This window comes from Nylanderia fulva, unplaced genomic scaffold, assembly GCF_048542155.1.
Source record: "Nylanderia fulva isolate GAGA-0341 unplaced genomic scaffold, ASM4854215v1 Scaffold20, whole genome shotgun sequence".
Lineage (NCBI taxonomy): Eukaryota > Metazoa > Arthropoda > Insecta > Hymenoptera > Formicidae > Nylanderia > Nylanderia fulva.
The window spans coordinates 2,184,080-2,209,269 of NW_028190264.1; the positions used below are offsets into that span (position 1 = coordinate 2,184,080).

The window sequence follows — 25,190 nt, forward strand, 5'->3', positions numbered from 1 at the left end:
GATACAAGCTGAATACGGAGAGAGGAAGAAAGGGAAGCTATGCGCCGCTACCTGATGGTATTTGCTGTTTGCAGTTACTCAAACCCTGCTATGTGCTCACCCGCTCCCTCACGTTCGCGCTGCACCCTCGGTCTTGCATTCCCCGACCAACTTCCTCTCTCGCGGTCGGAGCGCTGCGTCGTCACGCGTTGCTTCGACGCACCCTGTGCACCCGGAATACAGGAGATTGGGGAGTAAAGCAGAAGCAGACACGAGAGAGAGATGCCGCGTGGGAGGGATTTTATTATATGGAAACTTTGAGGAATATATCATTCAGAAAATAATGTACAAATAAAACAGCGATAATATCGCGAGCAAAAAAATTTTTTTTCATTGTAATATGATATCTATTATCTTTGCAAAATTATCAATCCACGCGCCAACACCGTATATATAACGTATAAAATTTGAGTACTTGATAGATTGTCCATGTTTTCCACGAAAAAAATTATTGGATCTTAACACAGAAGTATCTATATTTTTTTTTAATTAACAAAACACCGATCTAGATTTTTTGTGAATTATTGTCTTTAAAATTAAGACTGCGGTCTTTTAGAAACACTCTGGATACCTAAACGCGCACATTCGTTTTCCGAAGGGAGAACGTTTTCCTTATAAAATTTAATTAAGTACCTGATAGATTGTCCATGTTTTCCACGAAAAAAAATTATTGGATCTTAACACAGAAGTATCTATATTGTTTTTAATTAACAAAACACCTGATCTAGATTTTTTGTGAATTATTGTCTTTAAAATTAAGACTGTGGTCTTTTAGAAACACTCTGGATACCTAAACGCGCACATTCGTTTTCCGAAGGGAGAACGTTTTCCGTTAATCTCCCCAATGCGACACCGTACAATGTAGGAAGTCGGTCTGCCGGAAAAAGCCGTTGGTGTTGGAACGTTTTTCTCGACGACCGTATCGGCACACTACGAGCAAATTCAACGGCGGATAATATATCTTTACAATGGCTGTTGTTACGTACCGTCGCCCGTGTAACATCGATCCCCCTCTCGCACTTAACGCGTAAAACGCAGTGTACGAAAATTTGATTTTGCACAACACAAACCTTTCAGAAACGCAACTCCTCGTTCAGCACATTCAGAACAGATAAAGCATTTAGCACCGGATAGCATAACGGCGTTCTTTTCAACGGACACTGATAGTTTTAACGAATCTGACACGAGAATCGTCTTTACAGACGAAACTAAATCGTTCGCGAACAAGTTCGCAACAATAACATATGCGAATATATATCTCTCTCGTCAAAGTATATGTGTATTGTATCTACTATAGTATATGTGTATTGTATGTATTTATATGTTTATTATAGACACTTAACATATAGTTTTAACATTTTAATAATAAAATAAAAATACTACCTCTCTATTTAAGGTTGAAATCTCAGAATATATTAAAATAAACCAGCTGTGCTCCAAGAATTACACCCATAAAAAAAATATACAGGATATATTGGATTTTTTTGGATCGCGCGATCAGAAATCCCATACCTTCTGTCACCTTTCGCTCCTCAGAACGTTCGCATAGCGCCGTATAGCCGGCTACACGGTTTCACCATTATCGGGTGTTTACGAGGATGACGACGAGGGTGTAGTACGAGGCACACACGAGGACGACCGGGGTCGCATCGCCGCCAGTGGAGATCGCATCGGCCGCTCCGCATAATAACTAGCTACCGCGCATTTACATTTTAATACGGCCGTTCTGCATAGCGGATAAAAGGTATATACCTATCATGGATGAAATCACCCGACGTTATCCCTACATGTCGTCATCGACGACACCGTCGCGTAGGTACAACCGCCCCGATTCGAGCCTTTCCTCGAAACAATTCAATCGCAATAATGTCGCCTCTTACGTATATTTGTGAAAGTCGATTCATTATTTTTTTTATTGCTCGATCTTCCCCCGAACGATTAAACACGAACGGTAAAGTATTTTTAGAACTTACGCAATTATATATTTTATTTTATTAATTGATAATTAATTTTCTAAGTGTATATATATATATATGAAAAAATACTAACTTTTAATTTGTTAACTTTCGCTCACTAATTCGTCTCGAAAATCATATGTGCTGATTTTATAATATAAATTAAAGGAAATTTCAAAATTGAAAGGACTCTTGTGCTTGGAGGCATTAGTTTTGAATTACAAATTCTTAAGTCGCAAATCTACATCCCAGCTTTCTTTATAAGTACATATACGTATATATGTATATGTATGTGTGTATATATTATTAACGGAGATTAAATATCGAAATCATATCATCCGGGCCGATATCGGAAATTTTGATCGCACAAAAATAGACGCGGAAAATGGGTAATAATAACAGCACTGCAGCGCTTGTCAGACAAGTATTTAAAATTCGAGTAATTCTCTATCCGGCAATGACAATCGGCTAATCGGAGATACAGACGCATTATATCTAAATCACGCGAGACGATGCAAATTTCCCCGTACCTACCTCTATTTTCCCGACGCAATTTGTTATCCAGGAATTGGTTCGGTCCAAGAGATTTTCACTCGTCAACGATCGGGGATGGGGAGAAGCTTCGAAGGGTACCGCGTGTGTTGTAGCACGGAATCCGGAAAACCGGCTAGATATCCATTAAGATAGTGCCAGGCCATCTTTAACGGCGAATCAGAATGTCGACAACAACGGTTGGCAGGGGTTGGTGTCGAGGGAATGACGAAGCAAGAAACACGGCCGTCGTTTCGCATGGTTTACGAGTTTCTCTTCGGAGTGTCCCAAACGCGATTTTGCGAGCGGATAGGCTGTGAAAAACGTTCCAGAACCGAGACACGGCGTTATTTATATTTATACGTGATGGGAAAGATTCCTTGATTTATATATGGAATATTTATAATTATAATTCGCAATTACAACTGCTTCGAATTATTAAACCGCTCAATTCCTTCTATATGTTTGTTCGAATTTTACGTAAAATTATTTCCAATAAAAAATTATTTATTTATTTATGAATTATTTATCTGAAATTAAAATTTATATTTGAATACGTTTCTATATGCAGTTGTGATTAAAATGTATTATGGTATTAAAAAAATTAAACGTACGTGACATATATTCGATAAGCAGGCTCTTCGTTCAATTGCGCATAAATTGCAACTGATGAGTGGAGATCGCGAGCGAAGCTAATTGGTAGTTAATTTATTAAATGCCGAAAAAGTGTGATAATGGAAGCGAAAATGGAGTAGCGAAAATCGTGCGTCATAATTGCGTCGATGCACTCTACTTTTTTACGCATCGACGAAATTCACCGACGATTCGAAGTAATCCAATTGAGCTCGATTCCATATAGATCCAAGATCAATGGAATAGAGAAATCGACTTTTTTTCCTGACAAAACTTACACAATCGAAATTATTTTTACATTTAAGGGGATGCTGCCGTAGTTCTATTTTATCGATTTTAAATTAGGTCGGGTTCACTTTTTATTATTGAATATACAGATTGAAAAAGATAATTAATTCAAGTACGAATCTTTTGATACAGGCTTTTAATCTCATTTTTATTACTTCTGTATTATTCTTTCATGTCATCTCTGTTGGGAGCGCCATATTTTGTACACAAATAAATTGCAGAACTTTTGTATTAAATAAGTATTGTTATAAGCTGATGCAAGAGGCCGATAAAAAACTGTAATTTTTTAACTTTTATTGTTTTTTTATACGAAATTACAGCGCTCCCCGGTCATTATTATCAGTGCTTTATTTGTGAAAAATTTTTCAATCAGAGTATAACATATAAAAGGAAAAGCCCTTAAACTCAAAGTCGGTAAAACAGTCATTGTCAGCATTCCCTTAACGCATTTCTTTCCTAGAGTCGATACTTGAAAAAAATTTTAATTTGTCGATTTTCACGTCTCGTCCCGTACGCACGTCTCTACGTGAAACAGTATTGGCTTTTCCCGAGCAAGTCCATAACCAGACATGGCTCATGCCGGGCAATGAATATCGGGATAGGGAAATGGCGAGAGAGAGAGAGAGCCTTGTGAATACGTCGCGTCGTCGTGCTCGCACATATATAACGGTGATTTATTAGGTAGAGAATTCCAATTCGCGGTCTGACTCGGTTGCGCGTCGCGTCGAATCCCGTAAACATCTTCGATTCGCTTCTGGGCATTTCCGTTTAATCTCTTCGAGAACATTATAAATTTCAATTCATTTAACGTTCCGCGATTTTTCTGGGATTCTCGAGAATCGCGCTCTAAAAGCGTCCGTACCTCGAATGATGGAAGTACTTTTACCGCGAGTTGAAACAAATTGCGTCCGAAAGAAGCAATGGTAATTTCTTCGAGTATTTTTAACAGCTCTCGAGTTAAATTAAATGTTCGGGGGTTGCTTGGAAATTTTGTGAAAATTGCATGAAACTTTGTTACTTCGTAATGTCTTATAATGTCTTCTCTCTCTCTCTCTCTCTCTATTCTTCTAACTGAAATAAATACGTTGCTTTGAAAGAAATATATACAATACTATTTTTCATCTTTAATCGCAATACAATAGTCAGATAATGAACATTTACAAAAAAAAAAAAAAAAAAAAATACATATGAAAAAAGGAACATATTCACAAATCACAAAGAATCATCCATTCGATATTCGTCAAAGAATTTGTCGATAGAAAAGACGCAGTCAGAGCATGTAGAATAAGGAAAACAGATCACGTTATTTAATCTGAATGTCAGGAAAAGCGAATGCAGTGGATATCGACAGGAAATCAATTCTGAATGTACAATTCAATCAAGATCAATCGTTTCCGGTTCGCAATATTATAGGCAAAAGATTTTATCGAGCTCATTTTTCCTTCTGACGTTTCACCTACAAACTCGCGAAGATGTGATCGCCTCGTTATCTTCGCGTACGATTATTTTCTGTTTCGCGCTAATCTTAATTTCATTTACGGCAGAACGGCCCGAAACGCGAAGTTGCGCTTCGCCGCGCAGCGGAAATAAATTGGTGCCGTGCAATTACATTATATCCGCTAATTTGTTTTGGTCGTTTGCAATGTGACAGAAGACTGGCACTCTCAGCTCGGTGTTGCGAAATACATTGAGGAAGAAAGGCAAAAGCGAAGCAACAGCCATTTTCATTACCGGAATCGTTAATTTTACAAGATGCAATAGACTTAACTTTAAATGTTTAAACGCGTCTATCGAAATGCCGGAACAACTGGGGTATATTTAATAATAAAATGACGCACTTCTCAATAATTCGATAAAACAGTTATATATAGTATATCTGTTTTTACCATTTATTCCGGAACAGCTGATCGATAATTCTTTCGTATATATTTATGATACAAGTAAATATAAAACATATAATTAAATGTAAAAATGATCATGCTTTATTTTTAGAAAAAGAACATGAAGATTCGCGCAATTTGTCGAGTGCTCGAGCAATAGGCGTAAGTAGAAAAGGAATTGCACAGCCGAGGCATCGAAAGCCTTCGGACAAAAATATCGGTCCGCTAGTAGTGAGTTATACGACAGTAAGACATTATTCCGTGGTAAAGGGATGGCACAGCAGCAATCTGATTCCGTTATCTATGCGCCGTATATCCGCATAGATTCTACTGTGAAAATAACAGTCCGAAGAAATAACGTATTCGGAGACTCTGCGCTCGCAGGTATACCGCGTGGTTTTCCATCGTTTCGATATTCTCCCCGCTTTCGTTGCTGTCGCGAGAAGAGAAGACGAGGGATGCAACGGAAAACAGGAACAAAAAAAAAAGGAATGCAGCGACTCATACATATGCAAGAAGTTTCCGGATTTAAAATGCAGTCTAAAGACCGTCCACGATCGAGTGAACGACAAGAAACGAATAATTATTATAATCATAGTGAACACGTTGAATTTTTTAATCATTCAAATGCCGAAGTAAATGAATTATGTAATGGTACAGTGCTACGTTTTGCAAAATACACACACACATACATATGTATGTACATGTAAATTTATATTATTATAATATATTTATTTTTTATTAAATTTGTGTACTGTTTATGTAAATGAATTATTAGATTATTATAATATTAATGGTATTTCTATCACAGAACTGTATTATCATATAAATATGTATTATGTACTATAATATATATGTGTGTATTTCACGTGTTCTTGATTTATTAAATCAAATATATCCTGGCTATTTTTAAAATATATTATAACAACCGTATTAATATTAATTGATATCACATATATTATTACTTAAATTTAAACTTAATGTATCCGAAACAATATTAATAAAAGTATTTGAAAAACAATTCATAATTTTTATTTTAAAAAATATTGTAAAGCAAGACCAAATCTTTTTATATCAACATGTTTAATAATCTTTCGTTCTATAATCGATATTGTTCCCATAAAAAAAAAAAGAGGAAAAACTGGAAAGACGAAGGCAAAAATGAAAGAGGAAGGGTAGATGCTATACGCAAGGGATACAAGCCAGGCTATTAATACCCGCAAATTATAAATAATGTCGCTATTGCGGCCACAAATCAACGTTTGCGGTAATACCGTCGGGGGTTTTCGACTCGTTGGAGGATTAAGCGCTTTGCCGAGAGACGTCGACCTGCTGCTGGAGGGAAGACGATAAAGGATGGGAAGGGCGAAAAGGGACTCTCTCTCTCTCTCTCTGCTCCGCGATCGAAAGTCGAAGCGCACGGGGTGGATCTGTGCATTAAGCTCCATTAAAAGAAAGGTAATGTTTCGTGGGTATGTTTCATCGAATCGATGCAGGGCTGCGCAGGCGATGCCGATATCGCCTTACTAACCGCGCTCTTGCCATAATGGCGGGATGCGCTGCACAGAAGAGCAAAAAATATTTATTTCCGATAAAGTTCCAGCCATTAGACGCCACCCGAGAACATCTCATGGCTCGCCCGTGTTTCCGAAAGTCCCACCGCCGATCGCAGTTTTGTTCGTAAGATCGAATTTTACGGTCTCGCGATCGGGTAATAATAACTCGCTGCGATGGCACAAGTGTGTTTGTGTACGTGTGTGCGCGCCTGTGTGTGTATATGTACTTTTGAAATATATTCCCAGTCATAATCACGAACCATTATTTCGCGATACAGAGAGTACGTATCGATTTTAGATACTTAAAAAGACGATATTTATAAATCATGCTTTTAACTCGTTTATATGTAGTCAAAATTAATTAAACAAGTCGTGCAAATTCAATCGTAAGTTAAATAGTTTTTATGTAAAATAAAATTCATTTTCTTTGACAAAATTGAGGAATAAATTGTTATATTCTTCCTGGAAAAATATATATATTTTTATTAAAATTCAAAGAACGTATTACTATAATCAAAGTGTCACGTATATCGAAAAATGTCACGTATTTCAGAAATTTTCCTATAAAATAAACACAAGAATGAATCGCACAAATAAGACGGCGGTCTGATATCGCCCGAAGGAAATTAGAGATCGACATCGCGGAGATGTTCCGGCAGATAGACCGTTTCGCCAGGAGGTAACATGACTGATTCCTGCAATTACTGCTCGAACGGATCTTCGAGGGGTCTTTCGAGGAGGGTACCGAAACAAATCTGGAGGACTCGACCTGGACACGCGTGGACGAAGAAATAAGATGAAGTTAGGGGATGTTCCCGAACGATGCCGCGACCTGATAACGTACGTCTCTTTCGGGTTCTGTCTCTCTGTTGTCTCTTCGGGCCCAGACGCTGTCGTCGCCATACGCTGGAGCGACCACGGGACCGTCAAACAGATTGAAATCAAGAAATCAGGAGGCGGAGATAGGGAACGGAGGGAAGCTTTTATTTTCTCTTTCGCGGAGGGTCCGCGCAGAAAGTACCGCAGCCAGATCTGAAATGAAAATCTGTGGCAGGCCCGCGGGATAATTCGGTGGAACGGAGAGAACGTCGACAAACTGATTAAAAAGTCGACCCGCGAATCCCCGTCGCCAGGGAAAGAGAAAGAGAGAGAGTATGAATATAATCTCCGACAAATATTTAAGTTTTGCCGGCGCGTTGCACCCTCGTGAAAGTAGCGATTGTTGACTGCGCGCGTTACCCGATAACGAAGTGACCCTGCCGGAAGCGTGGCTATCTCGCCGGAAATAATGCCACTTCGTGGATTAACCCGTTCAAAAGCGCCGACTCGCATTGAATCGAAGTGAGCGGAAGCGTTTTGCCTTCTTTGTCGCAGCGAAACGCATCTGCAAAATAAATCTGAATTTTCAAGTCATTTGAATATTCAAATATTCGGATGGCATCGCACAGTTCCATTTTAAAACTCGAACAACGAAATGTTCTATATAGAGAAATACACGCAAGCGCCTAATAAATATTCCACATTTTTTTACAGATTAATGTCGGAATATTGAGATTATAATTTGTGAACAATTACAAATTATGTAAAAGTTTGCTTTCTAAAATAAAAAATAAAACCTTAGATGTCAATATTTTATACATTCTTACGCATGAGTGTGCAAACTGCAATAGCTGCGAGGGGTTGGAAATCCGAAATGCAGTTAATCGTAAAAATATATAGAGGCCCGGAATTCATATCGGTATTTATTGCTTCGGCTTTTTGCTGTGACAACAAAAGATCGTGTATCACCTTCCACGGGCGAGACCGAAAAATATTTTTGCCGTTATCAGATAAAACTCAAGCGGCAAAAAAATACGAGAGAGAAAGGAGGGCTTTAGCTAGCACGAATCTGCCGGGTAAGCGATTTTTCCCCGACACCCTCGGCAAAGCGAAAAGCTGCGGTGTGGAGAGAGTTCTCAGTTATGTAGAAACATTTTATATATAATCCTGTGCCGCATCGGTGAAGAGAATCTCTAAAAATCCCGTCGCGCTTCTTAAGACTTGTATTCTTATACTGGTCGATCACAAACGTCAGCGATTTTGTTCACCGCATCCTATCTTGGACCGACTTTCGAAAAAAAATCATTTCACATCAAGAAATCGGTGATTTCCCGAAAAAAAAAAAAACTGATACAGAAATGTTAAACTATAAAGAATATTACAGTATGAGCATTGAACGTTCATTTTTATCATTGTATTATATGTACACTGAAAAAAATTGTTAACTTGATTAAATCGTTCAACTATAAATATTATTTTAATTGAACATATAGAAATATTTAAATTACATATAACATATTAAATCTAACAAAACGTGTATATATATTTGACTTAAATACTAATATATGTTTAATTAACAAACTAATAATTTAGTTGAACGATATTTAGTCGAGATAACAATTTTTTTTCAATGTAATATTGCCTGATATCGTTGTACTAATTAAAAATATAATATTGAATCCGTATACAATTTTATACTAGTACAAATTATTAAATTCTACATTTTTGTAACAGTTAAGTATTTAAAAAGTTTTTCTCCATAAAATTCATTTAGAAACATTAAAGTAGTGAAGTTTATTCAGCTAGTAATTATATGTGTGCACAATGAATACTTATACTCATAAATTCACACTGAGAAAAAAGTTGTTAACTTGACTAAATTGTTCAACTAATTATTATTTTACTAATTAAATATATATAAGTATTTAAGTCAAAACACGTTATATATTATATTTAATTTAAATATTCTATATGTTCAATTAACAAAATAATAATTGAACGATTTAATTCACAATTTTTTTCTCAGGACATATAGTCTCTAAATTGTATTCCTAGAAAAGGCTACAAGAATAATTTTCATCTATCAGTACTCTAATCGCGAATATTACGATCCTTTGATTCAATACGTGAATAATGTAGAGACTGGCATTATTTAATTATCGGCGTTATTCCGCTGTATTAATTAATCAATCTTAGCTTTCAAAAGCCATCCCGATCCGTCTTAGCAATTGCGATTCCCTAACTGCGTTCCACAAAGGACGTACATCGTAAACATCTCGAGCCGCTGAGCTCTCAAGCTGCGCATTTGAAACGCAGACCGAAATCGAACGCTGAGAGAGAAATAGAGAGAAGCAAGTACACAGCTATATTTATACTAATTTGCTAAATCCATTAACTAATTCTTCTTCCAAAAGCAGATGTCTTGGATATTTTCCTGTAAAAGCAATCTCGTCGGAATATCGATACGGAACTTACCTTATGTCACACAAATAACAAATTTAAAGATTTACAAATCTCTTTCATATATGTATATCATGATTATTCAATTTAAAATCAATTATATATCTGTGCTTGCGATATACAATACAGAAAGAATTTTCTCTCAGAATTTACCCTGAAATTCATGGTAATTATGAGACAATATTATTTCTCCGATTAAATATTTAAAGTTTCTCTGATTAATTTTACCGCAATAAAAAAAAATATTTAATATCTGCTGTAATAAGATATAAAATGTTCGATTAACTTTACTATGTACATATTAATATTTGTTATTGTGATAAATATTAATCAGAGAAACTCATAAAATTTTATCAGGGTATTGGGGGATTTTCAAGGTAAATTCTAAGAGAAAATTTTCTCCATAGTAATGAGCATTTAAAGTCCATAATAAATCAATCAAATGATGAATAATTTCAACGAACAGTTTAGTATATAATTATTAGAGAACCACCGTTCGAAGAGAGACGATACAATACGGTAAGAGGCAACCCGGGGGATTGACGTTTTCGGCATCCGTCAGCAATTAATCGGCGATCGTAACGAGGGATCACGTGCTTGCGCGCGGGCAACGATTAGGCGCGCGGCTAATCCGCACGCGCTGGACCTGCCCGGAGCGTTGGCGACGCGGACAGACGGCCGTGCGATATTGCGCTAAACCGAGCAATTACCGGCCCCGTAATCCCGGTAATAGAATTCCAATATGCGTGCCAATTGGACCGAGTCCTCCCAAGTGCGGGCGTGCAAGCGTGAACCTGCAGGTTTCCGAACCCGCGCACGCCCTGACGAAAATCGTGACACGGCTCGGCCATTAGCTAGCCAGCCCCACAGTTATCCATTCTCCTATCCTATATCTCCTCTCTTTGCTGGACGCACACGTTTACCCTTATATGTGTGTGTGGCAAATCGCAATAGGGGTGTCTCTAGAGAGGACACGCTCCGAGGATCCACCTATCAACCTACCTTTTGGTTTGCACGTTTCTACATGCGACACGTGATCACGGTCACTGTTGGCACAGCTACAAAATACTTGGCTGATCCGGCGTTCGATGTTTGATGCGAGTATCGAGAGTGCGACTCGCAATGAGAATAACGCAGGGATAGAACGGAGAATATAGGCAGACATTCATATCCGGAATATCTGGACCTGGGGTTATGCAGGATGTATATTGGAATAATTTCAATTTTCGACAGAGATTTGATGACGCAGATATATATATATTGTATATAAAGGGATAATCATGCGTCAATCGTCGCGTTCCATTACGTGTAACATTAAACTTGCAAAAATTATACCGGTTGCAATCAATGGAACAGAGTATCTCTATTCAGATATACGATTTTTTACCATGGATATAAAATGAAAAACAGAATTTAGTTTTTTTTTAAATAGCACTGTACAAGAGAAAATTAAATTAATAAAAACGTAAAACATTTTCTCGTAAGAGTTTTTTTAAATAAAATAATCTCTTAAATTTTAAATCAAACTTGTATATAATTGTTTCAAAATAATCCGTTTTCAAGCTGAAATGTCACTTAAATCTGCATTATATCCATGATCGAAAAAAAAATGTTTGGTTCGAGATGCACTCTGTATATTCATGTTCTAGCAATGCATAAAGCTACTTACATAGTTCTGAAGCTGGAAAAGCACGGCAAGCAGGAATGTAGAGAGGAGATAGGAGCAACTCGACAAACACGTGGAAACTATTGCACGTTTCTCGCGCGCAGGGAAGTGAAAAAATGTGAAGGTGAATGTGTTGCTGCGTCATCAACAGTCGCATCGAACTTCTGTATTGTACGCCGCGACTATGGACTTTCCACTTTTGCGCATTTATTCGGGATCCGTTGAGGGAATGAGTGGTGAACGTGGAATTTCACTCTGAATACACAAAAACAGAACCGATATTAGTGTGTAGTTTGACAATGGGCGAGCATATACAATGTTAAAATGCAGTCCTCCATTCATCTAGTGAAATTCAGATTCTTACTGCATTTTATTGCATGTTAAAAGCGCAATTTATATCACACATACACGCGCATAAAATGGAATAATTGTGAAATAATAACAGGTTTTTTTCAATTATTAGATATGGTGAATAATAATAATAAACGCATAAATTACTTTATCACCGCAAAAAGAAAGACCTATTCAAAATCGATATTATATTTAAATCATTTTTTTTTTATTTCGTCATATTATCCGATCTGTTGCTTTGGTCTCCAGAGACGGCCTCTACGTTTCTAAGACGAACAAATAACTGGTAAAGTACTTTGCACGAGGAAACTGAAGTTTCAAAAATACTGCTTAGTGCCTTTATCTTATCACGACAGAAACGCGTCGACCCTCCCTGAGCTGAACAGGGAACTGCGAAACACAGAACTAAGAGTTCGCGATCAATGTACGTGTGTACGGGTAAGGGTCGAGGATTCTACGAGAGGATATACGAGGAGAGCCCGAGGATAGCAAAAGGATAGCTTGCTGTTAATTGGACCAGGTCCGATGATGTCGCCGTGCGAATTGTCGGTCACGAAATTACCCCGATATCTTCTCGCGTCGTCGTTTAGAGCTCGTGCGGTACAATCGGACGCCGCTATACACGGATTTTCTTTTCCTCGTGCTACCCCGACGACCTGAAGGGAGCCCAATTACTCTGGCGAGACCCGGTAAGACCAACCGACGAGTTTTCGTCGGGACGAAAACCGCAGCGAGAGACGAAATAAGACACGAAGAATAATAAAACCAAGCGCTCTGTGTGTGTACGACTGTGTCTAGACAGTCTTCCTTTTTCCTTTCTCTATTCGCCACGGCAAAGCTCGCGAAAGTGTTGCACGTCTGATGTAAATTATCGATTTTATTGGAGCGCGAGATAAATTTAACGCCGATTCATTGCGCGATTACATTTAATTGCCTCCAATTAAATCGCCGTTCCAATTAAAATCGACACGAGCACGGAAGGTTCATTACAATTTATTGGATCGATGGCAGCGGCCCTTCTCACCGCCCTTCTCACCGCCCTTCTCTCTTTTTCGTTTTCACGCCGTAAATTTGCAAAGAAAAGGAAACCAAAGATGTCTATATGCTTTTTTTTTAAATGTATTTTTAAGATATCCTTTCATAAAAGCCACATCATTGTATTTTTCAATTTTGCTCTATCTATGTGCTTGCATAGAAAAGTTGGCAACTCTTGTCAATACATATTACGAGTTCATAACAATTTAATATAAATTCTATAACTGCAATTAGGTTTAATTCCGACATCGCTATTACTTTTATATAAAAACAATATTTATTTAAAATAAATTGAGTAAACGTATGTTTTGCATTTCACAGAATATTATCTTGCTGAAAAGTCCCTATTATCTCTACAATAAAGATTTAATTCATTTCGTTTGAAAAATTCGCAAGCACATAATATGTGCATAACGCAAATATAAATATATCCTTGAAGTATCAAAAGAGGTTCTTAGGAAGTAAAGTTCATATATTACCACGAAATGCGCACATGAACAGGGAAGCATTCACTGACTAGTCGGCGGCGATCCGCCGCTATCGTACTGACTCTTGTTTCTAAGTAAATAGCCAGCGAGGAAGCTTATAGGATCAGCAGGTCTCTCTTTGGCTAAACAGGACAACGCTTGTAGCAATATGGGCACTACTGTCTGGTCCAAATACTGTCTGGTTGGAAGAGATTGCACTTCAACGCGGGATTTCTTTGCTGGTACGCCAGACATATCGCCATCTTTATCCATTCCTATTACTTTCTGTAAACAAAATGTGTAGAATTTATTGATCGATGAGCAACATTATAAGCTATCGTCTTGAATAATTTTGATTCCTGCCACCTTTAACCAATCAACTTCTATATTTAACGATTCCTGAATCACAATATTAGCTTTAAAGCAACATACACAAGCTAAATTTAATTTACTAGTTAACTCCAATGTTAAATGTAATTAGATTCAATACACTTATACAAGTTACAAGCAAGTTGAGAGAAATGTTGATTTAATTATTTCACAAATGGATAAGAGTATAAACGTGTCCTATATTAGCAATAATAATATGGTTTTGACACAAGATTTGCAATCAACCGGCAGCTATCAGATAATAAATGATAATGATGAGCACCAACCTAACCTCACTTTTGCTCCGCAAACGCGCGCATTTTCTAAACGCGCTTAAATTAATTCAGCAGAATTCTTGATATTCCTCAGACAAAATAATTGTTTCGCCGATAAATTGAAGTTAGGAATTTACTTACATGAGTCGTCTCGGACACTGCATTGGCGATGGGTTGAGCCGGCGTCGATGCTTCCGTTCGTTCTTCGGTTCCGTTCTCTGTCATGGCATGAAAGCAAAACAAGCAAATGATCATACATTGCATTAGTGCGAGACTCTGCGTTGAGTCAGATCATCAGACAGGGGCCCGAAAGTGCAAGAAAATAGAAAATAAATACGTACCACCGCCGGACGCCATCGTGTAAACAACCGTCCCTGCTAACCGACATTGAACTACTGCGCCGCGATAATACGTTGCTAACATCATGCCGGTAAAGTTGTCATCGTTCGTGGATTGAAGAGAGAGAGAGAGAGAGAGAGAGGCGATTGTAGATATGAATTTAAGAAGCGCGCGCTAAATCATTTATAACAGATTTAAAAACATATATTTGTTGAAATATATTAGAATCATATATAAATAATGTATAAGAGCATATATTATTTTAAATAATATTATTATATATAATATTGATTTTTCCAACTATTAGTGAAATGTATTATATATATATTTAATATAATGTATACAATTATATATTATATGTCATTTTTAAATTATTAGAAAATTATATACTGTATAATTATCAATATATTATATTCAATATAATATATAATTATATACTTAGTTTGAGACTTTCGAGAGGCCTTCGATACATGCGAGTGCGTTCGATATTCGATACATTCGAGAATCGACCTAAGATATCCCTTTTTCATAAAAGGGAACAAATCAAAATTATATACTTTAACCGTGATTAATAAATAAAATAATCGTAATATTTTTAATGTTTTGCTATAAAATTAATCTATGATACATTAAAGTAACGTATGAATAATAAATTGAAGTAATCAGTGCATGAGCATGCATTATTTAATCGATATATGCATGTCTAATTATTTTTGTTCGCGCAAATAAAATCCGATAAAATCTCTCCACCCAGATGAAGCTGAAGATAGAAAGACACAAGTCAGCGACTGTTTTAAGATTTATTTATTTAACGCAAAGTTAGACGCTACAACTTTGGTACAAAAACATAAAATAGTGGCTGATTGAGAGGAAACGATACACTGCGAGCGGGTCCTCGAGTTTCTCCGCGAATGCGGAGGATGATGTTTTGCGCGCGTTTTCTCCCTTTATGCTTTTTTTCCATTATCAGACAAATACATCGCGATCCCGTTTCCGTTACGGATGCGGGGATCGAAAAAAAGGATAAGAAAGGAACGCAAAGGAAACGCTTCGAGTCTTACAGGCGACGAATAAGGTGAGAAGGGTGGTATACGAGCTCTCGAAGAACCGCGTTCGCCGTCGTACGTATAAAAGAACAGCCAAATGCTTTCAACGCATATATCAATCAAGCATACACAAGCGAGCGACACGCTTCGCGGCGTCTCTCAAAAAAGTAACATCGAATCCTGCAAAGAATTACCACACAATATACGTCGAACACGCGACGAGCGAACGATGGTCTCGAGGGTGCTTGGCAAGAAGAGTATAACAAAAATAAATGGCAAATTCATTATTGATTATTAATTTTAAAAAGATGCTAGAGTGTGCGAAGAAATATATGAAACAATCATTGCGAGAAGTGTGATTAAAGCAATCTGTGGACGCAAGTTCTCAGTCTTCGAGTTATTGTGTCTTATCAATTGTTCGTCAGCTGAAAAAACGAAACACATTTATAATGTTTAGCCGATCAATCGTTTCATCAGCAACGCTTCTTGCCAAGCACCCTGGACCGCTTAACATAACGTTATCACCTGTGCGACGTCGCGGACGTCCACTTCGCTTATATAAGACAAAACGATGAGCCGCGACCGAAATAGCGCGCGGACGTGATCACATCACTATATATATATATATATATATATATATATATATATATATATATATACGAATGCATTAATATCGTTATCATTATAATCATATCGTCGGCCTGTGCCGACGCTTATTTATTAGCTCTGGTTAAATTCGGAAGCGATTCAAAGCGACAAAGTTATTTTTTTTCGCGGGGGCGAGTTAAGTGATTAGAACGTGATACTATATAAGTCGTAAAGGGTGACTTGGGACGATACGGCTACGTTAATTACGGTAAGAGCGCGATCGTAACATATACACGAGACACGAGGCTTTTTTGCGCAGCCTTTTAAAATCACATCGATGAGTAAAAGTGCGTCGGCGTGTCGAGCCGCGGCCAGTTTAAGAGTGGCAGAGGGTAGGAATTCCTCTGCGAAAGCAGAGGCGACTCACGAGAACGAAGCACCCCTATTGAACCTTTATTTGAGCACGAGAACTCTTTGTGCATGTTTTTAACTTCAATGAAATAATGTAGATAAAAACGATGTTACTAATTACAATTTGAGATGATAACGATGTTACTAATTACAATTTACAAATTCAATCAACCTCGAGATGCATCGAGAAAATTAATATCCCAAATAAATCTCTCTGTTTTATCTCTTCAATAAATAATTAAATAAATCTAATAAATTGGAGAATTAAATTAAGGCTAAAGTAATAGAGAAATATACATATAAATGCAAAATAATTTGTTCAAAGCTTAATTAAAGGTGCTCCTTCGCCCAGTCGCCCAACTGGGAGTCGGCTCGTGCATCGTCTCAGCAAACAAATGCGACACCTAGAAATACCTACTTACAACGTATGTATAATATATAGTTAGCATATATATAATATATATTTATATTATTTGTATGTATATATCTAGAAGTAGTAGTATCGTGATAAAAACGAACTATGAGACACGGCGTCATGATCGCGACGTAGCGGGATGTCGGGATGCACAATCCGAGAATGTTGAAGAAGCATCATTCGAAGATCCAACGAAGAACAAACCTGATCGATCCCTTAGAATTTCGCTTTTTTTTTTTATTTTTTATTTTTGAGGAAACGATCCGTCCCGACCTCTCGCCTCGTCGCAAAGATACAAGGACGCCTTCTCGCGACCATCTGTCCTCGTCTTACGAGCTATCTACGATTAAATCAGCTTGTATATTACTCGAATCGCTTACATTTGTTAACGATCATCGTCGCGATATATCAGAATGAATCTTATCGGTACGTCGTAAATCGATCGAAGAAGATTAGCACGGGGGGGATTAATTAGATGTTTTACAGCGGACTAAATATTTATATCATATCATATATAGGACGACAGCAAGTGTGGTGTGGCGTGTATTGCGTGCACGCACCAGCGCGTGTTACGTGGCGATAATGTAGTATATAATATGTTGGATTTATATGTGGCTGGTCTGCTGTTTATACCGAAGCGTTCCCTCGATGGCTTTGCCGCGTTGTTCTTCCTACGGACAGTCGATCGGCGTTTATTAAATGTGTATACGAAATTTTATTTCTTCGAGCGAGCGATCGCGTAAATGTCTCGAATCGATCGTCTAAAATCTAAATGAATTCTACCTAGAAAGGACGACGACGACGACGACAATATGACGAAAGATGAGAAGCGACGACGTACCCTATCAACTTTGCTCTCCGCGACGTCGAGATACTCAAGATCGCCGATCGTTAAAAAGGGGACAGAGAGAGTGGGGACAGACACAACCTTCGTTACGAAATTATAAATCGTACAGTATATGTATATAGTATATGTATGTCTATATATCTCGTACGCCCGCAGGGAGCGGCAGTGTGGCACAACCATGACTCAAAAAGCGACCAACTAATCTCATATGTAGGTGTGTGTGGGTGTGTATACGTGTATATATATATATCGTATATACGTTTTTTTTTCTCCCCGTTTAAATATGCAACTCCTGCGACGATTGTAATCTAGAATTGTATACCCCGGATATATATCAGAAGACCCCCGTTAAAGCCACCGTCGCCGAGAGCACCATCATCCGGGCCGCGTCTCTGCCGCGGCTGGGCGTCCGCGAACACGCGACTTCCGGTTGTGTGCTCGCTTTCCTACAGGACTGCCTCACAGCGGCAGCTGCGAGCCTCGAATTCCCGCGTACACGTTCGACGACAGAGAATCTCGTCTCTTTCATCGAAATATTTCGCAATAAGCACGCAATGATGATCAATCAGCAAGTTACGTCACATCGTTAAGTCACGTTTCATATCGAGAAAGTGTCAAAACGCAAATCTCTGTAGAGCAGTATAAAAAAATTTCAGTCGCCGTCACAACTAAACGTGTACGAGGAGCTCCGGGACTCGCGAACGACTTGCGAACGAAGCATGAGTTGACCTTACGAATCTCTCTGTGCCTCCTTCGCGAAAGGGCAGTAGATTCAGACAGTCTTGAGTCTGGCCTTCCTTTAGATGTGCGTAATCGACCGAACTGGTTCGAAAAATTCAAGTATCAAAAACACAAGGCAGTTTCAAAGGTTGGCCTTCCTCAGGATCGATAGTTAAACGAACATGCTCGAGGAAGTACGAGGGAAAAAATGGAAGGCCAAGAAATGGTTTATGATAGATAAAGAGAGAGAGAGAGAGAGAGAAAGGAGAAGATCGCGCGCGATTTGGTCGTAAGAGCGAAGGAGGCAATTTCTTTTTCGCAAGGCGGATCTTTTTTGCCGGTAGTCACGAGATCTCGATGATGATAATCAACATGCGTATACACCTTACACGGTAATCGAATCTATCTACTCGCGACGACGTCTAATTTCTATCGTAAATCGTTGCAAATTGGACCGACGACAGCACCGGGGGAAGAATTAGCGTGCGCTTCATTTCCGCGTCTCTCGGCTGCTTTCCTCGCGGCCGCCGGCTTTTCAGAAAGAGAGAGATGCGGAAGATCACGGAAGATGATGATTTACAGGTTACACTGCCACAGTATCGTAGGGTGTGAGGAGTCCCCCGTGACCGCCGTGGGGGCTGCCGGTTTGCCGGCCGGGAGCTTCGTTTCTGCAACAGGAATTTGCATTTTTCATATCCGACCACGCCGTCACTTTTCACATTCCCTTCATTCCCTTCAACTTTAACAAAACACTCTCGCGTGCAGATATCTTTTTCCTAATTTTAATGTTAGAAAAATAGAAGCATTTGCCTTCATCGTTATAGTAACTCCTACTCTGCGAATTCGGAGAGTCTGTTTAGCGCAGCAAAGAGTAAAGAAATTACAAATTTACACAAGAGATCTGCATGCGAATTTATATACGACGAAAACATGCGTTATAACAATAGCAAGAGCAGCGATGACAGCAACGATATAAAATTATGTCATGAATAAGTAAAATAATAAAGATGACGATCGTAGGAAGACGCATATCAGTCATTAGTAGCGTCAGCGGCTGGTAAAGCGTATTCAAAGCAAGTGATACAATAGCAAGCTGTTAATAACTGCATGTTAATAACTGCGGTGGAAATATGATTAGCATTTGAAACTCGTATTTTATACCACTCTATCGCATTCTACTTTCGAATTAGTTACACGTTTACACAAGACACTATTCAAAGCTACATGCAAACACATGTTGTATTAGTAAGCGTTCTCGATTGGAGACATGTCCGTAAGCAACGTTTCGAAGGGTCGTCTACTCTGCTCGTCGCAAAACAAATCAGATAGCCGAATTTCAAATGGGATGATGAAAATCAGCGAAAAATGGTGGTATGATGGACGCATCTCAAAAGCTCTTGACATATCTTTATAACGTTTGTACACCCTGATTTGTGATTAAGTTTAACGAACTTACGGCTTCCTGCGTAATTAGTCATGAAACAAGAAAAGATCAGATGTACATATATTAAATAGTTAAATGATGAGATATTCGAGGGTCTCTCTTCGAAAGTCGCTAGTGAACCACCGCGGATTCGTTACCAATAATTCAATCGCGCGTGCGAATAAACTCTCGAGTATCCGAATAAAAGGTATACGTCGAGGATCAAGAGGATCGATCGGTAGCGTAATCCTATGAAGAAGAACGCATAGAGATGAATCGGATAGCGGTCGAAGCCGCAGTGAGCGATAGTGAAACGGCGCTCAATTCGGAAAGTACATCGCGTAATTTTTTTTCTCGCAATAATATACCGGTAATGCCCCGTTCTCGCGCAAAAATTGCGCGAAAATCGGCAAGAACGGTATATAATCGTCTGTTCACACCGTTAATCAAGCTCACTCGCGCTCTACTGACCTCTCTATGAGTTTACGCATCTCCTCGGTGGTCATGCCGTCCTTGCCGCGAGCATTCACTGAAATAGAAAAACACACGGCACGATTGACACAACGATTAAACTACTACGACAACACGTAGCATGCAATTCGTGAAAGCTATATAAATGATTAGGACTTGAAAAAAAATATAGAGATAAACACATATAGTCCACGCGGCGAGTCTTCTCCATTCACGACTCGCTCGCCATGCGATACGATCCGCATAATGCGAGCCGTCGTACGCCTAACAATGCCTAGTGCATATGAAAAACGAGCATCAGTAGTAGTAGGGCTGAATCGGAACGAGATCTTTTTTTTTCAAGAGAAAGCATGTCCCTGGATCATAAATAAGATCCGAACGAGGGAAATCGAGGACTCCGTTCGGATCTCTTTGAGTCTCCAGTTTCATGATCTTCCTCTTGTTCTACTCGTTATCCGATCTATCCCACGAATCTTTCTACTGACCGCCGTAGTTGCGGTTGACAAGCTGATCGCGATCGCACTCAGCCTCGCTGATCTCATTGCTCTCCTTGCTATCGTTGAAGCTGGAGTTGTTCTGATCCTGGTGATTTCTCGGTGGCGGTGGAGGCGGTTCCGGCGAGCCGGAAATGGGAATGTTGCGAGCCGAGCCTACGCTACGACGTCCGACTGATCCGCGAGATCCGTAATGATCGTAAGGTGCGCCGTATTGTGATCCGTACTGCGATCCGTACTGGTCTTCCTCGGGAGCGCAATTAGCCGGATCGTCGTATTCGGGCGAGAAGACGTTGTGAGTACCGCTGCCGCCTCCTTGAGATGGTACTCGTGAATAGCGACCATTTTGACGAGGCTGTGAAAGAAATCAATCGCAATTTTTATAAATTATAAATTATATAAATTGTATATTTATAAAATTTATAATTTATAAAATAAATTGTTCCTAAAAAAAATAAAATAATAAAATAAGAGAGGTATAAAGTACCATAGATTGAGATCCAGAACGACTGTGAGCGGAAGCATTAGTTGGATGTCCTACAGGTGGTCCCATGGTGCCGGAATGGCCGTTTCCTGGATGAGGGAAGGTCTGAAATTGCATGGCCTTGCTCGGATCCATTTCCTCGCGGAATCCCAAAAGGTGGAAGGTAGCGTAAGGGCAGATCTCGTCCTCCATACCTGCAAATGGGCAATCAACCAGGGTAGACTCTGCTGATATGAACAAAAAATCTACGAGACATGATTTGAATGATAAAGATTGCTTTTCGCGTGTAAAGTTCCAATTATGACAATTGTGTTGAGCTTAACTTGACTGGAAATAGAACTCGAAAAAAAATTCTAAGCAATCTTTTCCTCTATTGATTTTACATGCTACTTCTATTCAGATTGAAACGAGCAAAAACAGTTTTTTACTCACTTTTACGTTTCTTCTTTCCTCGATTCTCATTCAACTTTAAATTATTAAATCTTCAATAATTGCTCACATGCTCATATTAAAAATATAATAATAGAGATTCGTTTTTATTATAACGCCCGGTCGTCTTATCAATTAATCACGCAATATATAAAACAATGTTATTTTTAAATTAATTGATCGATGGAATTGTATTTATGTATATTAATTTAAAATTTTATATATAAACACAATAAATCAAATCTCTGAATAAAATCTAAATATATCGTTTTAAAAATATCTTTTTATTCATTTAAAACATCTGAAATCGATATGACGATGACGAGCACAGAGAGATATTTCTTCTAGACCTTTTATCCCAGAAAAAGACAATGAGTAATAAATAAAGGTATAAATTCTTTCCTATGTGATTCGTGTTATTTGTCGGCGTGCTATGGAGCGCAGGCATGCGAAAACGTGCAACACTTAATCGTGCCATTAAAGTGGCACGATGAGGTTCATGGAATTTTAAGGGGGACTTACGAAGACCAGCAACATCGCCGGCTCCGGCCTGCGATTATCGATCTCATAGGACGATCGGACGAATGCCGGACGTCCCCGTTAATGAAAATGACTCTTTTTACCAACCTCTATGCGGGAGACCTTCTGCGCTGCCCATACGTGGTGGTGGCGGGCATCTCCTGTTGGGCGCGTAGTGACTCAATTCCTCATACATGTGTCGTCTTGGGTCCCACGTCGAGTGACTCCTTAACGAGCTAGTTCCACCTATCGAACACATACTACAAAGGTCGTACGACACGCTGGCGCCTATCAAGATTCATTCCAACTGACCAACTGTTCTCTTCGGAGGATTAGAGATTCTGGGGAGGGTGTTCCTTTTTTCTCTCTTTATCTTTTTTTTTTTTTTATATGTACGAATCGATGTAATCGACACTCGTTAGGCACCAACGGCGTGGTAAGCGCAAACAAAGAGAAACGAATGTTATTTTCGCTGGAGGGACATATACATCTCGACTTAACGTATATAAGAACATTTGGAAGCAAGAGGCGAACGTAAAAGAGAAACTGGCAATGTATCGTGTATATGATGGTTTCTGTCCGGTCTGAGGATTGTGTGACACTGGTCGGGAGCCTAACAATGTATGATATATATATATATATATATAAATATGCGAAAAAATGTGTGTAATTCCTGAGAAAAGATGAAAGAAGGAACTATCGTGCCGATGCGACAACAACTACACAAGTAGTAGTCGAAACTGGTCTAGGTAAGTGTTGGCAGTTGTGGCTTACTTATAACTGTACCTCGCTTGATACGATCGCAGGTGTTGTAGTTGGAACCGGGTACGGGTGGTAGCTTGCGATTCGGTGGCGCGATGTATCCCAGTTCGTCGCGAAGATCGGATCTGCGTTTATCCAGGGTAGCGCCACCAACACCGGTTTGCTGATAGACTACATCATCTATAATACAGCGAACAATCTAATAATTGTAAACGCGCGTACATCTTTCAGTTTTATTATTATCATTCATTGATATAGATCACATTTGATTATGCCATCACCCACGCTTGTGAAATAAAGGGAGGAGGAAAATTAAGAGAGCGGAATAACTGAAATTCGAGAGGATTGCAAGACTAGGGTGGCCGACGCGTGAATCAATCGTCGGGAAATTATTGTAAATTATCACGAAATAGTATATTAATATTTTGTATATAAATTATTGCATTTAAATTATTGCTCGCGCGAAATTATTTGCATAATTTCCCGATGAATCTCCACCGTCTTGAAGCGACTTATCAGGTAAAAGTAATATAAAAAAAGATTTGTATACATTGTCCCTCGTAATATTTCTCGTCGGCTGAAGAGATACCTCGCAGCCGCGTCTGTTCTGGACCTCGAGTTCTCCTCGAGAGCGCCACGCAAATCACAACTATTCCTACTATTATGACAACGACCGTCGCGCCGACCGGCACCACCACGTTTACGTCAAGCCAGTTGGGTAACCATGGGAAGTAACGTCTTACATCCGCGGTATTGTCATTACCGCCATTACGTACGGGAGGTGCGATCGTGCCTGTTCGAGGAAAGAGATGGAACGAAGAAGATTAAACGAATGGAACGGTTACCTTTATCGCTACCGTGTCCCTTCCCTCTGAGTACGCAGGTCACGGTGACGGCAACGATTATAACGAGAATGGCTGCTACCACCGGCACGACCAGATTTAAATTAGCCATGAAAATTTTCATCGGGTCCTCATCGTTGCCACCACCGTTCACGTCCGGTAGCTCGCGGGCCGGTGCAATGGTGCCTGGAACAAAAAATGTTTCGGCCTTAATCCAGCCACCATTGGCACCGGCTACGAGGCGCCGCTGCGAACGTCAGACAGACTCATACGAACATACTCACCGCCAGTCACCGTCAATGTCGCGAATTCGTACTCGGCCACGGCAAAGCCGGCATTATTGTGAGCCGTAACGCGCAAATGATACCAGCTAGCGGGATCCAGATCTAATACTATGAAGTTACCGTTCGACGGCTTGACGTTGTTCGAAACCTGATTCCATTCCTGCTGATGCCTAAAGAGATATGCACTTTTAACTACCGATTTCGAGATGAAATTGTATCAAACTTGTCAAGGATTTTATCTCTTCATCTTACTTCTTTTTGTGTTCAACAACAAAATACAACATAGGGCAGCCACCGTCCGACCAAGCGCTCAAGTGCAGAGTGATGCTGTTCGTGGATACTTCGATGAATCTCGCTGCTTCGGGAATGATTGGTTTAGAGCCCTTCGTGCGCGTGTTTAGAATATCCGAAGGATCGCCGATTCCAATTCTGTAAATTATTATTATCATGTATAAAATCTCTCTACGTGCACAGTTAGTTTACAGTTTTAATTAAAAAGTTACCCGTGAGAAGCCGTGACGTAAATCTGATATCGAGAACCGCACCACAGATTCTCAAGAGTATACTTTTGTGCCGTTGAACTAATCTGAACAGTTTCCCAGTCGCCGAATTCAGGTTTATAGTGAATCGTATAACCGTGAATCGGAGCATTGTCGGTCGGATGCTGGCGTAATTTCATCGTCAAAGAATTTGTAGTAGTGGCAGTAAGTGTGACCTGCGGCGAATGCGGAGGAGCTGCGAATATAAAATTAATCTCAATATAATAAAATCGACAATTAAAATTAACAGATA

The 25,190-nt window shown here is 39.1% G+C and overlaps 3 protein-coding genes across 53 annotated transcripts in view; all 3 read right to left on the bottom strand.

The window, feature by feature from the left end:
• Tmtc2 (Transmembrane O-mannosyltransferase targeting cadherins 2) overlaps window positions 1-12,161 on the bottom strand; it is a 327,382-nt gene extending 315,221 nt beyond the window's left edge. The window contains exon 1 of one of the 2 annotated variants that reach the window (XM_085482261.1): window positions 11,831-12,142. In XM_085482261.1, the coding sequence (XP_085338387.1) occupies window positions 11,831-11,832 (2 nt within the window). In that variant the 5' untranslated portion in view covers window positions 11,833-12,142. Of the gene's footprint in view, window positions 1-11,830 lie in introns of both variants that reach the window. The other variant, XM_085482262.1, reaches the window with a different exon arrangement.
• Window positions 12,162-13,279: 1,118 nt separating this feature from the next.
• On the bottom strand, window positions 13,280-14,763 carry LOC114944064 (uncharacterized). The gene is made up of 3 exons (XM_029319787.2): window positions 14,666-14,763; window positions 14,466-14,542; window positions 13,280-13,965 (listed from the first exon to the last, which is right to left on the bottom strand). Exons 1-3 carry the CDS (start codon window positions 14,748-14,750, stop codon window positions 13,723-13,725), a joined length of 405 nt encoding a protein of 134 aa, XP_029175620.1. The 5' UTR covers window positions 14,751-14,763; the 3' UTR covers window positions 13,280-13,722.
• A 686-nt stretch (window positions 14,764-15,449) lies between these two features.
• Dscam1 (Down syndrome cell adhesion molecule 1) overlaps window positions 15,450-25,190 on the bottom strand; it is a 69,853-nt gene continuing 60,112 nt past the window's right edge. For 40 of the 50 annotated variants that reach the window (XM_085482349.1, XM_085482319.1, XM_085482316.1 and 37 more), the window contains 10 exons: window positions 24,902-25,133; window positions 24,651-24,827; window positions 24,399-24,568; window positions 23,823-24,065; window positions 23,297-23,452; window positions 22,619-22,756; window positions 21,566-21,756; window positions 21,070-21,433; window positions 20,585-20,642; window positions 15,450-19,358 (listed from right to left, as the gene is read on the bottom strand). In XM_085482349.1, coding sequence (XP_085338475.1) covers window positions 19,274-19,358; window positions 20,585-20,642; window positions 21,070-21,433; window positions 21,566-21,756; window positions 22,619-22,756; window positions 23,297-23,452; window positions 23,823-24,065; window positions 24,399-24,568; window positions 24,651-24,827; window positions 24,902-25,133 — 1,814 coding nt within the window. In that variant the 3' untranslated portion in view covers window positions 15,450-19,273. Of the gene's footprint in view, window positions 19,359-20,584; window positions 20,643-21,069; window positions 21,434-21,565; window positions 21,757-22,618; window positions 22,757-23,296; window positions 23,453-23,822; window positions 24,066-24,117; window positions 24,301-24,398; window positions 24,569-24,650; window positions 24,828-24,901; window positions 25,134-25,190 lie in introns of all 50 variants that reach the window. The other 10 variants (XM_085482347.1, XM_085482343.1, XM_085482344.1 and 7 more) reach the window with 1 other exon arrangement.

Bases quoted from the DNA above. Each gene is read 5' to 3' on its own strand.
- LOC114944064 (XM_029319787.2), bottom strand. From the start codon at position 14,750: ATGATGTTAGCAACGTATTATCGCGGCGCAGTAGTTCAATGTCGGTTA. The intron at 14,543-14,665 runs GTACGTATTTAT...ATGCCATGACAG, and splicing joins CACGATGGCGTCCGGCGGTG to AGAACGGAACCGAAGAACGA. The intron at 13,966-14,465 runs GTAAGTAAATTC...TTTTGTTTACAG, and splicing joins CAGTGTCCGAGACGACTCAT to AAAGTAATAGGAATGGATAA.